Source organism: Chiloscyllium punctatum, chromosome 37, assembly GCF_047496795.1.
Source record: "Chiloscyllium punctatum isolate Juve2018m chromosome 37, sChiPun1.3, whole genome shotgun sequence".
Classification (NCBI taxonomy): domain Eukaryota; kingdom Metazoa; phylum Chordata; class Chondrichthyes; order Orectolobiformes; family Hemiscylliidae; genus Chiloscyllium; species Chiloscyllium punctatum.
The window spans coordinates 25,170,996-25,186,218 of NC_092775.1; the positions used below are offsets into that span (position 1 = coordinate 25,170,996).

The following is a 15,223-nucleotide window of genomic DNA, read 5'->3' on the forward strand; positions in this document are numbered from 1 at the left end:
TGCAAACATCTTTTTGGTAAGTGATGAAACATAGGCAGGTTTGCAATGTCCATACTGATGCCACGTATGTATTCGTTGTATCAGGATGGCAGTGTATAAGGTGTTGCTTATAACCATCTTAATTTAAATTGGATGGGTGATACTTTTACTTTGCCCATTCTGGTTATGTTTTTGTTTATTTTTTGCCACTGTCTGTTGGAACCAGTAGAAACTGTTCAACTACTTCTTGCGACTATGCCAAATATGTTTTTTTGCAAATAATTCGAGTCATTTCCTGAAGCAGAATTTCCATCTCAGGATTGTTCAGTTTTGAAGTTGCCTTTACTGTAACTCTTTAGCGTTCCACCATTTTACACTTCTTTATCTAAGCCTTGCTAAATTTTTAAATAATTGAGCTACAATTTCCTATAGTGCATATTCAATTAATCGTGTGAATTCATATGCACCAGACAAGTGGATAGTATCATGCAGAGCTCCTACTATCTACTTCAAGGAAATATACCATACTGTGGGTGCTGGAACTCTGACATACAAACAGAAAATGCTGGATAAACCTGGTAGCATCTGGGGAGAGAGAAGCAGGGTTGATGTTTCAAGTCTGTTATGAATTCTGAAGAAATCATCTTGGACTTGAAACTTTAACTCTTTTTTTCTCCCCGCTGAGTTTCTACAACATTTACCATGAGGTTGGCATTCCCACTATTTTTACAGTTCTACTCCCCTTGGTTCCTACCAGTCACACTGCTACAATTAGGAGAGTCCTCTGGATGCACCACCTTCTCTTCACTGGTTGCCAAATGGGAAGTTTGAGTGTTATGTGGCCTTATAACTTATGCACAGCTATTGTATCCTACCTTGATATTTATTGTGCCAGTCAAAGTATGTATTAAAGAAGGCTTACTTGAATTCAAATTTTAGTTGTTTCGTCAGATCTCTTTCACATCAGCCTATAAATACTGTCATGGGGCTACTATCATCACAAGTCCTGTAATAATTTAAGAAGAACATATATCAGATTGTGGGTGAATGGTAGATATGGGTAATAAAGATAGCTTTGTCAGAACTACGATACCCTGAAAACAAATAGAACAAAACATTCTTGTTAATTATAATTATCACTTCTAGTATTTGCTCACTATGCTGGTACAAACAATGAATAGTAGTGAGAAAGCCAGAAAAGTACAAGTTTCCTCACTTATTTCTATTGATATCTACCACTATGCATTCAAGATTCAAGTCAATTACCTTGGAATTCAGTTCATGACAGCAATGCTTTGCAAAACACTTTCCAAGTTATGTCATATTGCTGAAAGGATAATTTATGATTCAGGTTGGTTAGTATGTCTACAATTTAGAATAATCTTTTAGCCATTCTGTCACTTACTGCAGTGTGTGCTTGTCAAAAAATGTCCTTTCCTATGCCAGTCATAAGGGTTCAGTGCTGTTTCAAGTTGTGACTGTGATTTCCAAACTTCTTGACCATCTTAAAATGTCAAATGAGACTCCATATTGAAGCTGGTCCATGAAGGGAATCTTAATTGATATTAAAGTGCAGTAAACACATCAAATTTGGGGAAACAGCTTGAAGTTAGTACTCGTGCATTTTAAAGCAAACCTCCAATAACCTGATTATCATATTGCCAGATCTTTTGGCCCTTCTCCTTGTATCCTGTTGCTTATGCTTACTGTCCTGCTACTTATGAATGAAGTCAGAGTCTTCTGTTCCAAATCAAAGCACGCAGACAGAAGTGAATTGATCTACATTCCTGATTTATTGACTGTCCATGCTCAACTAACTTGGATTCTTTTTTGTGTACAAGAAAGGAATTCAGAATCTCTGTGAGTGCCCTGAACTTTCTTCTAACTTTGCAAAGAAAATTGTTAATTGCGTTTTGTGATTTATTTCTCAAAATGTTAATAAAGTTCAAAATTTATACTGAATTGATATATAATACTTGTGTCGTTAATTGCACTGAGTATGCCAAGTCATTTGCTGTAAATCTCAATTGTATTCAGATGATAAGTATAATTATTAAGGTCAGATTTCCACTTATCCTTCTATAATCTTCTAGTGAAGATAGGTACCTCATCCAGATCCTCACACTTGCACAACTTCATGGAACTTCTTCAATCCAAACAGATTGCTGAGTTAACTAAGAGGATAAAACAGTAGAAATGAAGTCTGTAACCTGATTTCCAAAATGGTTTTACACTTGTCCTTTTCCCCATACCACTGTGAAATACGTTAACTTTACAAACAGGTATAAATGCTAATGAGTTAGCATTGATCTTAGCTCTTTTACATCATGAAGTAAATTGACAACCTTTTACAAGCAGCATCTATGTCAAAAGAAGCAAGAGTTAATTTTTTGATTTTCGGTACTAAATGAGAATTGTTTTGAGGAAGAGTCATACAGACTTAAACATTAACTCTTGTTTCATTTTACACAGACATTGCTAGACTAGCTGAGGTTCTTCAGTGTTTTCTGCGTTTATTGCCCTTAATAAGTTAGATTCTTATCACAATCTGGCAGTGTTTGTGGTATACTTGGTCACCAATTAAAATACTTACTAGTTCGCTACCATAATCGCTAAACTACCATAACAGACCTCTTTTGTATGATTGTAATGATAATCCCTTCATAAAATTCAATCAATTCCACAGAATATGATAAATGAACGTGACTTTTCAGCACTTCCTCATGGGTTCTGTTCCCTGAGAACATATACAGATTACCAGTGATTTGTTATGAACCTCATTGCAACTTAGACCACTTCATTGGAAATCTGACTCAGAATCTGCTGTTGGGTCCATTGTTTCTCATCATTTATACAAATGATTTGGATATGAACATAGGAGGTATGGGCATTATGTTTGCAGAAGAAACCAAAATTAGAGGTGTAGTGGACAGCAAAGAAGGTTAGGTAAAAACAATGACTGCAGATGCTGGAAACCAGATTCTGGATTAGTGGTGATGGAAGAGCACAGCAGTTCAGGCAGTATCCAAGGATCAGTAAAATCGACGTTTCGGGCAAAAGCCCTTCATCAGGATTACAGCAACAGCAAAGAAGGTTGCCTTATAGTACAATGGGGTGGCAGATAGAGTGCTGCATTTTAGAAAGGCAGATCAGGGCAGGACGTATAGAATGTTGCTGAACAAAGAAACCTTGGAAAGCACATTCATAGTTCATTGAAAATGGAGTCGCAGGTAGATGGGATAGTGAAGAAGGCGTTCAGTTTGCCTGCCTTTTTTGGTCAGTGCATTGAGTATAGAAGTTGGGAGATCAGGTTGCAGCTGTACAGGACATTGGTTATGCCACTTTTAGAATACTTCTGATCTCCCTGCTATAGAAAAGATGTTGTGAAACTTGAAAGGATTCAGAAAAGTTTTACAAGGATGTTGCCAGGGTTGGAAGGTTTGAGCTATTGGGAGAGGCTGTTTTCCCTGCAGCGTCAGAGGCTTGAGGGGTGATCTTATAGAGGTCTATAAAATCATGAGGAACATGGTTAGGATAAATAAACAAGATCTTTTTCCCAGGATGGGAGGAGTCCAAAACTAGAGGGCATAGGTTTAAGGTGAGAGGGGAAAAGTTTAAAAGGGACCTGAGGGGCAACGTTTTCATGCAGAGGGTGCTGCCTGGGGAAGTGGTGGAGGCTGGTACAATTACAACATTTAAGAGGCATCTGGATGGATATTTGAATAGAGGAGGTTAGAGAGATATGGGCCAAATGCTGGCAAATGACTAGATTTATTTAGGCTACCTGGTTGGCATGGATGAGTTGGGCCGAAGGGTCTGTTTCTGTGCTATATATCTATATGACTCTGTGACCATGACTTGAAATTGTGAACTTTGACAACACAAAAACATGCAACAGAGCTTCCACAGAGCGAAAAGACCACTTGTTTTGGATTGAATATTTAATTATACCAAGTGACATAGCAAAACGAGAAGAAAGAGAAATTAAACAAACAATCATGCATTATTTATACAGTATTGACATTTAAGTACACTGCAGCCAACAAAATATCAGTCAGTAGACAAGATGCAGACAATGAAAGCAAGTAGGTTTAATTCCCACACAGCATTTTATACCAAATAAAGTTTGCCTCAGGAAAGTCATTAATTTCTATCAAAATACTGGTTTTGTTACATTATTTAACACTCTTTACTCAAACAAGAACTCTGCTCAAAATGATAGTCCTGCTGTATTTTGTAGAAGCATTAATTTGAATATATGTTTTCAGTCCTGTTTTGATATAGCAGATATAACTAAAACGATTGTTAACTGAACCTACACCTTTCCCTGAGGCTGGACTGAACTGTGTACAATGGTTACTTTAGGGGTTGAAAAGCTACACCCTCTTACCTGTGAGTGAAAGTGAGTCAATGTAAAATATTAACTCTTGTCTCTGCACAGATGTTGCCTGATCTGTTGAGTTTTTTCAGTTTTTATTTCTGATTTTCAGTACCTGCAATACTTTGTCCTCTTCCTCCTATTTAATACTCATCATTAGTCCAATATCCATTTTTTTCTTGTTGACTCTCAACTTTCAGTGAAATATGCTCTTGCATAGAGTGTGACCATTATTGCCTGGCGTGATGAAATGCTGTGAACTAATAACAGGTTATTTTATCGTACCAAGCTGTGTATAATGTATTGCTGTTTGCCATGTTTGTTTTGTATGTTTGGAAATGCCTTCATTTATTTTGAAAGGCAAATTTTAGACTGGACTTTATGCTGAAATCCCAGTGGTAGTGGGATGAAACCTTAATTGTGCATAAATTACTTAACCTCAGGCCATGGGCAGGCAAGTCAACCCAAGTTCTTCACCATCTGCAAGGAAGGACAGAGCAGGAATGGGTGGATATACTGCCGATGGCATAGTGCTCTAATTTACAGGTCTACCTGCCTGATCCCGTATGTGGTCTGTAAAAATCAGCTCATTCTTTCCCTTTTTTTTTCATTTTTCTAGTTTGGAAACATTATTTTCCCCTGTACTTCTAATTGTCTCGCTCTCTTCATACCTCTGGCCTGAGCTTATGTGTAAGAACAGTTTGAGTTTCTTGTGTCGTCTCAAAATAAATTGTTTTTTGTTTGAAAGTGAATTACTTGGTACTTAAGTAGTGATACACATGCAGAAAATCACAGGAAAAACTTCCCATTTTGGCACTTTCTGATCAGTTTCATGATTCAGTTAATAAATCACTTCTATTTGAAAAAGCTTCTGTTTTGAGGGATTTTCCTTCAAGCAGGGTGGGTTGGAACACAGATTTTACAATGAGTTTATTGTACCACTTTGGCTGAGTGGAGCTGCGTATTTTCTCATCAACCTGTTTAGAGACATTATTACACACCTTTGGATCAAGTAGGACTAGAACCCAGGCCTCCTGGTTTGGAGAGAGGTTCACAACCACTGCACCACAAGCATTTTTGACTGAGAGAGTTGTGCTGTGTAGAAGTAGAATGTCTCAGTTACACGACTGATAGAGGTTGAACATTCCAGTAAACATGATTATAGAATAGAAACTACCTGTTTGTAAACACTCCATTAAATGAGAGGTTCATTTGAGTTTGATTTAATTTGATTTATTATTGTCACATGTACTAAGCTACAATGAAAAATATTGTTTTGCATGCTAACCAGACAAATCATACCTTACATAAGTACATCAGTTGATCACACTCCATAAAACTCACGTCCCACTGATTTATAGCTCCACATATTTATACAGTCAATTCATACACTTAATTAATATGTCATTCATTTGCTTTCAAATTCTGTTAGGTTTAAAGCATTCCCTCATGACCCACTTATGCTGACTTTGTTTCCTACTATCTAGCCAATCTTCTATCCGTGCCAACATCTTATCCCCTACACCATGAATTTATTTTTCCCAATAACCCTTGATACAATTAGATTAGATTCCCTACAGTGAGGAAACAGGCCCTTCTGCCCAACAAGTCCACACTGAACCTCCGAAGAGTAACCCACCCAGACCCATCTCCCTCTAACTAATGCACTTAACACTGTGGGCAATTTAGCTTGGCCAATCCACCTGATCTGCACATCTTTGGTTTGTGGGAGGAAACCCACACAGACACAGGGAGAATGTGCAAGCTCCACACAGACAGTCATCCAAGGGTCCCTGGTGCTGTGAGGCTGCAGTGCTAACCACTGAGCCACTGAAGATCAGCTTTCCTATACCACTAGTAAATGATACTTCATCTAAGAGCTCCAGTAAGTTAATTAAGCATTATTTCACTTTCACAAACTGTGATTACTGTAACTCTGATTACCTTGAAGGTTAGCATGTATCCTACTCTAATATCTTTAATAATAGCTTCTAATATTTCCACAGTGACAGTTGTTAAGTCATCTGGCCTGTAGATTCTGTTTGCAGTGTCCCTTTTTGAATAAAGATATCGTGATCAACTCTTTAAATGGTAGTAGCCGAATTTAGAATTCTATTTTGTGTAACCTAAATCTGAAGTATGGATAAATCTGGAAGTATAAGTGAATATGGAAGGATGGGTTACCATTTAAGAGCTTATATTGTGTTACTACTTCTGTCTGAACTTTTTTTTATTTTACTTGGTGTATTAGGAGTGAGTCAAGTCCTTCAATTATGAACCAGATGCGGCCACAGCATTTCCAAGAGCAGCTGTCTTCAGATTGCTCCAGTTCTCAGGATTCATTAGACACCTTGTCAATGGATGACTTCTGGAGTGAAGTAGAGAACATTAAGGAAAGCCATAGGACTGAACCGGATGAACATTTGGATGTGAAGACACCAGAAGGTAAGCCACAACAAAATATAATTTGACAAATACACTACTTAATTTATGTATAATATGTGTAATTCTGTGTGTAAAGGTAATGCTGTTTGTACTGTTACAATCCGGCAAGTACAACTATTGTGATCGAGTATGATTGATTGCTGTTCGTTGCGATCAGTTGCTATATTCAACTGTCACAATCATTGCCTTTTCCTCATTTGAGGACAACAGATTTTTAATTCATCTGTATTTGCCTATTCAGTGAGTGCTCATCTGTTTACTCAGCATGACCTTTAAAAGAAAACAATCAGACAGGTTGCTGAACTTAACAATGGAGGAGATTGGTTTTATTAGACTGATGCCAATTTAAGTAAAATAATAAAATATGTCCCAACTTTCACATGCACATAAACACACTGTTCATACATGTACATACAGATTATAGAGTGGGGAAGATTTGGTTGATCAAATTGGACTACTTAAAAGTGTAATTCACCGTTTGTACTTTGGTGACTTTGTTGGCTTCATAAGACCATAAGACATAAGACGGAGTGGAAGTAAGGCCATTCGGCCCATCGAGTCCACTCCGCCATTCAATCATGGCTGATGGGCATTTCAACTCCACTTACCCGCATTCTCCCCATAGCCCTTAATTCCTCGACTGAATGTAATGGTCTTATTGCTTTTGCTCAGTGAACTTCAGCCTGAAGCCAACCAAGGTTTAAAGTGATGGTTTAAGATCAGTAATCCAGCTGTATTTCTGGAGAGCTGTGGAGTAAAGATCTTTTTAAAAAAATTCTCTGCCTACTGTACATGGAGAGTCAGTTGAACAAAAATGATCAGGGCCTAAAAGCTTGAAAGTTGGTTGGAGAAAGAGAGAAGGAGAAAGGGTCTCCTCTCAATTTCTCATATTTGTGTTCTCTTTTCTGCAGAGAAATCATGTGCTCTAAACATGCAGAGGGCTTGCTTGTCATTTGACCACTATCTGAAACTGACCAGTAATTCAAACATGATCATGTATTCAAATTGTAACTTAATTAGATCATCAAAAGGAATTGAACCCTTTCATTGGTGCTCCATTGTACGAGTGACTGGTCTGTCTCTACCATGTTGAGTTTTGACATTGTGCTAATGGAATAGGAAATATATTTCATTCACATTCTCTGAGGTGATAGACTTTGGATTTTCACAGATGTGCTTTCTTGATCTCAATGGGGTCATAAAGTCATAGAGTCATACAGCATGGAAATAGACCCTTCACTTCAACTCGTCCATGCAGACCAGGTTTCCGATACTGAACTAGTACCACTTGCCTGCATTTGGCCCTTATCCCTCTATTCCTATCCATGTACCTGTCCAAATGTCTTATAAATGTTGTAATTGTACTCACTTCTACCATTTCCTTTGGCAGCTTGTTCTATATATGCACCACCCTCTATGTGAAAATGTTGCCACCCCGGTCCCTTTTAAATATTTCCCCTCTCACCTTAAACCTATGCCCTCTAGTTTTGGATTCCCTACCCCGGGGAAATGATGTTGGTTTTATCTATGCCCCTCATGATTTTATAAATCTCTAAAAGTCACCCTTTGCCTCTGATGCTTCAGGGAAAGGAACCCCAGACTATTGAGCCTCTCCTTATAATTCATGCCCTCTAATTTTGGTAACATCCATGTAAATCTCTTTTGTACCCTTTCCAGTTTATAACATCCTAAAGCAGGGCTACCAGAATTGTATGCAGTACTCCAGATATGGCTTTACCAATGACTCGTCCAGTTGTAACATGACGTCCCAACTCCTGTACTTAGTGCTCTGACCGACAAAGGCAAGTGTGCTAAATGCATTCTTCACCACGCTGTCAACCTGTGACATCACTTTCAAGGCACAATGTACCCTAGGTCTCTCTGTTCGACAGCACTCCCCAGGACTCTACCATTAACTGTGCAAGTCCTGCCCTGGTTTGTCTTACCAAAATGTAACACCTCACACTTATTTCCAGTAAATTCATCTACTTTTACTCAGTCCACTGGTCCTGTTGATCAAGATTCATTTTATCCTTTGATGACCTTCTTCACTGTTCACTATAGCACTAAGTCTGGTGATAAGCTTAGTAACTATGCCTCCTATCTTCTCATTGTTTGTATAAATGATAAACAACGGTGGACACAGCACAGAACCTTGCAACACACTGCAGGTTATAGGCCTCTAGTCTGAACAACAACCCTACACCATCACCCTCTGTCTTCTACTGTCAAGCCAATTTTGTATTCAGTTGGCCAGCTCTCCCTGGACACCACGTGGAAACTTTTCAAAGGCCTTGCTACACTCCATGTAATGTGGAATGTACAGCATTGCAAATTAGGTAGCCAACTTGTCTGTAATTTTAGCCTGTGTTTTAGTATGTCTCTGGTGAGCAGTTTAATTCATTTTTCTAGCTGGTGGATTAAAAGCCAGTATTTGCCATAATGCAAACCTTCATGATGTCTCCAAATGATTGACTTATCCAATCGTTACTTTGAATACCATCTCTTACATTTGATGGATGTGATATATTTCTAAAAGATATGATTCATTGTATATGTAACAGTAAAGCAGGAATGAGACTTGTACCATAATGTGAATCAATTTGGAGAAGTAGAATTATTGACAGTGAAATTATCTATTCTGGATCGGGATTGTCTTCAGATTTCTGCAGAATCCCAGCATATCTTCAGCAGGGCCTGAGTGCCATTTGTCACAAGGTTGTGACAGTGACTAAAGGCAATTTTCTCAAATGAAGCTATTTTGCATATCTTAGTCGGGCCCCCTGATTTCTCTGAGGAATCCTTCTGGGAGTCCAGATAGCAGCTGTCAGAACTGTTTTGGAGTAAAACCAGGGATTGCTGGAAATACTCCATAAGCCCAGTTCTCAGGATTCATTTGACATCTGTCAATAGATAACTTTTGAAATAGAGAACATCAAACAGAGCTGTAGGATTGAACTAGATGCAAGTGGTGGTGGTCAGAACAGAGTAGATAGGGAGAAACCATTTCATTTCATAAAAAGATTAAGAATGAGTGGACACTGATCGAAAGTAATTAACAAAAGAAGCAGAAGTGACTGGAGGAAAAACAGTTTTATGCAGCAAGTAGTTAAAATCTGGAACGCACTGAGGGAGGGTGTTTTCTGGAGGTGGATTCAATCAAAGAATTCAAAAGAGAATTAGACTGTTATCTGCAAAGGAGCAATGTACAGAGTTATGGTGAGAAGGAGAATGAGCAAATTATTCATTTGGAGAGCCAGTGCAAACACAATGAGCCAAAATGGCATCTTTCTACACAGTAAAGGAAAGTCCCAGAGGACCACAGGGTTGCTGTCTCATTAGAAAGAATGACTGGTGATAGTTTAATCTTAGGGCAACCATACCTCAGTTGAGGACCAAGGTCAGGAAGGTGAGATCTTCATGAAGTCCTCAGCCGAGTATGGATCTCAAAGCAGCCATCCAGCTAACTGAGCTAATCTGGTAATAGTTCTGTGATTCAGAAATCAGACTGAATCCATGGAGAGAAGATGATTAATATCATTAGGACATACTGAAGGACTGTTTCGAAGATTTGTTTAGCAGATTCTGATTCCAAAATTAAATAGAAGAAAGTAATTTTGATTCCATGTGTCCTCCATGCCTATCATTTGAACAGCTTTTCCTTGCAGTTTATAAAAATGTGATGGAATCTATAAGCAAAGCCTGTATTTTTTGAGACTACCCCAAACTGAAAAGGGAAAGTGAAGAGGTAAGATAAAAACGTAAGTTGAGATGTGAAATTGAGAAAGGAGGGTCAGCCCTCTCAGTTGTTAAAAAAGCTAAAACTGAAGCAAATAATTGCAAACTAAAACTCCTTGTTGAAATTATATAAAAGGAACAGAGCCACTAGAGCTCATTAATGGACGGTGATAATCTCTGTAGTGTAGTTCAGGCATATATTTTCTGCAAATTACAATGAGTGATGCTATTCTATGAAAGATTGCTGAGTGGAACCCCACATCAAATTCCATTCTCTGCTGTTTTAATGTGTTTAAAATATACGAGTTAAAAATGGGGAGAGGATAAGTATGTAAGTTAGCACATTGAGCTGGCAGGTTTGTTTTCAGACATTTTGTCACAGTCTTCAGAGATTCTCATACTTATCATCAAGCTGAGCTACAAATCTTCTCAAAAAATGGGGAGAAGAGTTTACCATGAAGGGTTAAAAACTTGTCTCATAAAAGGATTCTGAATACTTGCTGTCTTCACTGAAAATGTGCAATGTTCTATTTTCCAAGCAATCCCTACTTATTCCATTATATTTACTTTGATAATGTGGGCTTGGATTTCTTAAATCATATGTTGCACTGCATGAACTAATTCAAAGTAATTGTGACGATGTCCATAACCTATACACTGCTCTTGTTGTATCAGAATGCAGTAGTTCTCTTTGCATCAATGTTACAATTATAACATAAATGCAAACTAACATTATTGTCAACTGGAAATGATGTGAATTAGAACAAGCAGGGAGTCCTTGTTTGCTTCTCAGGTCTTTAATAATTTTACATTTCTAGCCTGCAAGTTTAAGATTGGCTTAAATTGCATGGCCAGTAGACAATGGTTTTTGAAAATGGTGCCCTACTGTATTGATGTCAAGTTTAATATCAACTAGTACGTCTAAGATTGTGAGTCATATTTTCTATCCTTTTGTTGTCATGAACAGAAAATTTTCAATAAACCTATTGAAATGTGACAAATGACAAGGGAATAGTTAGAAAAACAATTTCCTCTGCTGGGGGTATCCTAACAAGGTGGTATAGCTGTTTAGACATACAGGAATTAAATCAAGGAACACATTTTCTTAGAAAGGGTAATGGAAATTTAGAACTCAGTCCTGTGAATGGCTGTGGATGCTGGGACAGTTGAAATTTTGTGCTTGGTAGATTATTTTCTGTGAATAAAGAGATCCAAAATTATGACATGTAAATGGAGTTGAGGTACAGATTAGGCACAATTTAGTGTAATGGTGGAACAGACTGGAGGTCTACTGCTTTTCTCATGTTCTAATATTAAGAACATAAAAGCTATAGGAATAATGTTCAAATTATCAACTGCTTGTGAGCAGTTACTTGGCGATTCTTCATGGAAGATCAGTAATGTGGTCGACTTTGATCACAATCTTCACATTGCCCTGGTGTGTGATAGAATAGTTTCCACTTGCCTGGATGAGTGCAACTCCAAAAATACACTAGAACCTCACTACAATCCAGAACAGAACAGCCCATTTGATTGGCACCCATCCAATATCTTTAACATTCCTCCATCACCAATGCAAAATGGCAACAGCATGTACTATATACAGGTAGTTCTTCTATAATGCGTGTTTTGTCAGTGTGAATTGCCTATAATGTGATTGATGAATTGTGGATGTTGTTTGCATAATACAAACTTTTTGCTGAACAGGTATAGCCAGTTTCTCATGGCGCGATCTTCTACAGAATGATTTTCTATAGCATGTGGTTGCAGAGGAACGCAACTGTCACGTTATAATAGAATGACTTGCACTGTGGCAACTCAAAAAAACCTACTTCCACAGCACTTTCTAAATCCACAATCTCTATCACCTAGAAGTAAAAAAAGCAGCAGATGCATGGAAATGCCACCACTTCCCCATTGCCATCTAAGCCACACACCATCCTAACTTAGAGTCATAGACTCACAGAGATGTACAGCACGGAACTATATAATTCTATAACTATTTATTTCTGGGTCAAAATCCTGGTGCTCCCTTCCCAATAGCATTGTATTTTTGCACCAGATGGATTATGACAGTTAGATTTCCATGTTGTAATACTGGAGGAAACCAATGTAGACCCGAAAAGTGTGAGCAAATGTTAAGACTAAATGTTACTTCTGTTTTGCTTTTAGATGGAGACTTTGAGATTGATTGGCTTCACGATGCTGGGCTCTCCACTCTTATCAAAGAAGATGGCAGAAATGATGATGAAGAGGTCTTGCTTTCTACTCTAACACGCACACAGTCTGCAGCTGTGCAGCGCAGATTGGAAAACTATACTCTATCTATGCGGGTAAAGAGCAAGCAACCTGTACGAGATGTTAGGGATATCTTTTCAGGATCAAAGATTTCAGTAAGTGGAAACAGTCTGTCTTAACCATGAAACCAAGTAGAGGTATCTTAATTGATGTGTGAACATGTTTAAAAGAACTTAAGGACTGATTTTTACTCTCCTCTTCATCTCATTATTGAAGCGAGAGTTCATGTGAGACTTTAACATATTGGTGTCCTAGCATTTACTTTGTTCCCTTGCTCATGCCACACTTGTGCCATTTTAACAGGATTATTTTGAGCAATATAGAAGCCTCTCACCCCATGCAGGAGAGGACTTACAGGGAGTTCTCCTATAACACTGTAGTTGTGTTCCAGCAAAACCTCGCTTAAGAGAAATAATGGGACCTATGGGAAAAGTGGGGTTGGGGCAGACCAGCAAAAAGTATCACTCATAATCGCTCAAAAATCACCCAAAAGTCTAATGCAAAGTATAGCACAGCCTGAATGAATGCTGAAATCATATTTATTAACTAAACAAAAGTTGGTTTAATACAGTAAATTAAAAGAAAGTAAGGAAGCTGCTGTCTATACAGTACCTCTCACAGAAAGCTGCTCTGTTGGCAGCTGACATTGGCGCATCCGCAGAACGGCGCAGAAATTTTAGCGCGCGCGCAGAACGGCATAAAGAGCAGTACTGATGTCATGCATGTGCAGAACAAGCCATGCAAACTGATCCCCAATGGAATCGCACTACTGCAAACAGAGGTAAGCGTTCTCGAAAATACCATTCCCTAATTCATTAATGATTTGGAGATGTCGGTGTTGGATTGTGGTGTACAAAGTTAAAAATCACACAATGCCAGGTTATAGTCCAACAGGTTTAATTGGAAGCACTAGCTTTCGGAGTGACGCTCCTTCATCAGGTGATGGACATTCATGACATTATAAGCAAACTGTGCTGCCAAAATGCGTGTTATCCTTGAACTACCTGTAATTAAAATCCAATATTTATAGCTCAGTGATGTCGTAATGGTGAATGTTTGATGTTTGGCTTCACATAGGAAACCTAAGCTTGGATTTTACAGGTCAACTTTGTCTTAGCGCCCCTGGCTAAAATGTTGCTCCAGAGCTCCAGAGGGTGCTCCTGGAGATGAAAAAATCAATCAGTGGTCAATTGATTGTCAGAGGCAGGGTTTCCACCATACGTGCATGTGTGCATACACACACACACGTGCACACCTCCTCCTCCTCCTCAGAGATGCATGGCTGGGCAACTCTGTGGGGGTTGGAGCTGGACACCAAGGTAAATGAATGATTTTGCCAATTCAGTGCTGTGCCTTCAAGGTTCTCACAAAATTTTCCCTTTAACATTTTAGTTGAAGAGTTTCATTCCATGATAATACTTTGGTGATCTCATGAACAATTTCTCTAATGCTGCCTTCCGCAAAGGAGAAAGAAAATTAGATGAAAGAGATTTGTCGGCATCTTCAATATGAAGTGAAGTTGAAAAACATAGCTATTGTGTACCGGGGTAAAAGCATAATTTGTTATTTGTTAATCTTTGAGTAGATGTTGTAGCCTTCCCTCCTCCTTTTACAAGCCATTGGCTCTGCATTAGGCTATTGCCCTAAGTCCATTTGTGGTCCTTGAAGACTGTGACCAAGTGTTCATTCTTCACACATGAATCAAGTAAACCAGTACTAATAGGTTATTGGGCAAACCCATCAACTGAGTCTGTTTTCAGCTGATACTTAACTACGCATCATCTTTGGCCCCTGGATGATGATCAGTGCAGAAGTTTAAAATCGCTTACCCTTCCCTAAAAGTCGTTGAGACTAATTTCAGTGTTCCAGAATGAGATCAACCGATTTGACACAGATGCCAGATGTTCAGAGATAAAGACAATAAATTTCAGGCAAGGGCCTCTTGTGGTACAGTGGAAGTGCCCCTAATCCCAGATCAAGACAGCCTGGATTTAAGTCCCAACCTGTTCCAGAGGCGTGTAATAATAATCTCTGAGCAAGTTGATTTGAAAAATAAGTTAAATTTTTAAAAAACTTAAAAATTAAACTTCAGACAAAGTCTGCATTGCCCTTAACAGTCTTTCTATGTAAGTTAATTATTTTGAAAATACGAGTGCTTTACTTGTAGTGGCTAACAGATGGAAAAAAATACCATTGGTTATTTGGTGATGGGAGAAAAAAAGAGTTCAGTTGCATGTAAGGCGTCTTCTGGATAGGGTTATTATGCTATATTGGAAGTGCCCTTATCTCTGGACCAGAAGGCCTGGTTTCAAGTCCCACCTACCCCAGGCATGTGTTGTGACACCTCTGAACAGGTTGGTTAAAAATCTAAGTTTCAGGCATGGA

The 15,223-nt window shown here is 38.5% G+C and overlaps 1 protein-coding gene across 6 annotated transcripts in view; it reads left to right on the forward strand.

The window, feature by feature from the left end:
* The window catches only part of arhgap40 (Rho GTPase activating protein 40), a 133,316-nt gene that overhangs the window by 87,637 nt on the left and 30,456 nt on the right, over nt 1–15,223 (forward strand). For 5 of the 6 annotated variants that reach the window (XM_072556490.1, XM_072556491.1, XM_072556489.1 and 2 more), the window contains exons 2-3: nt 6,609–6,802; nt 12,713–12,933. In XM_072556490.1, the coding sequence (XP_072412591.1) occupies nt 6,631–6,802; nt 12,713–12,933 (393 nt within the window). In that variant the 5' untranslated portion in view covers nt 6,609–6,630. Of the gene's footprint in view, nt 1–6,223; nt 6,243–6,608; nt 6,803–12,712; nt 12,934–15,223 lie in introns of those variants that run through there. The other variant, XM_072556492.1, reaches the window with a different exon arrangement.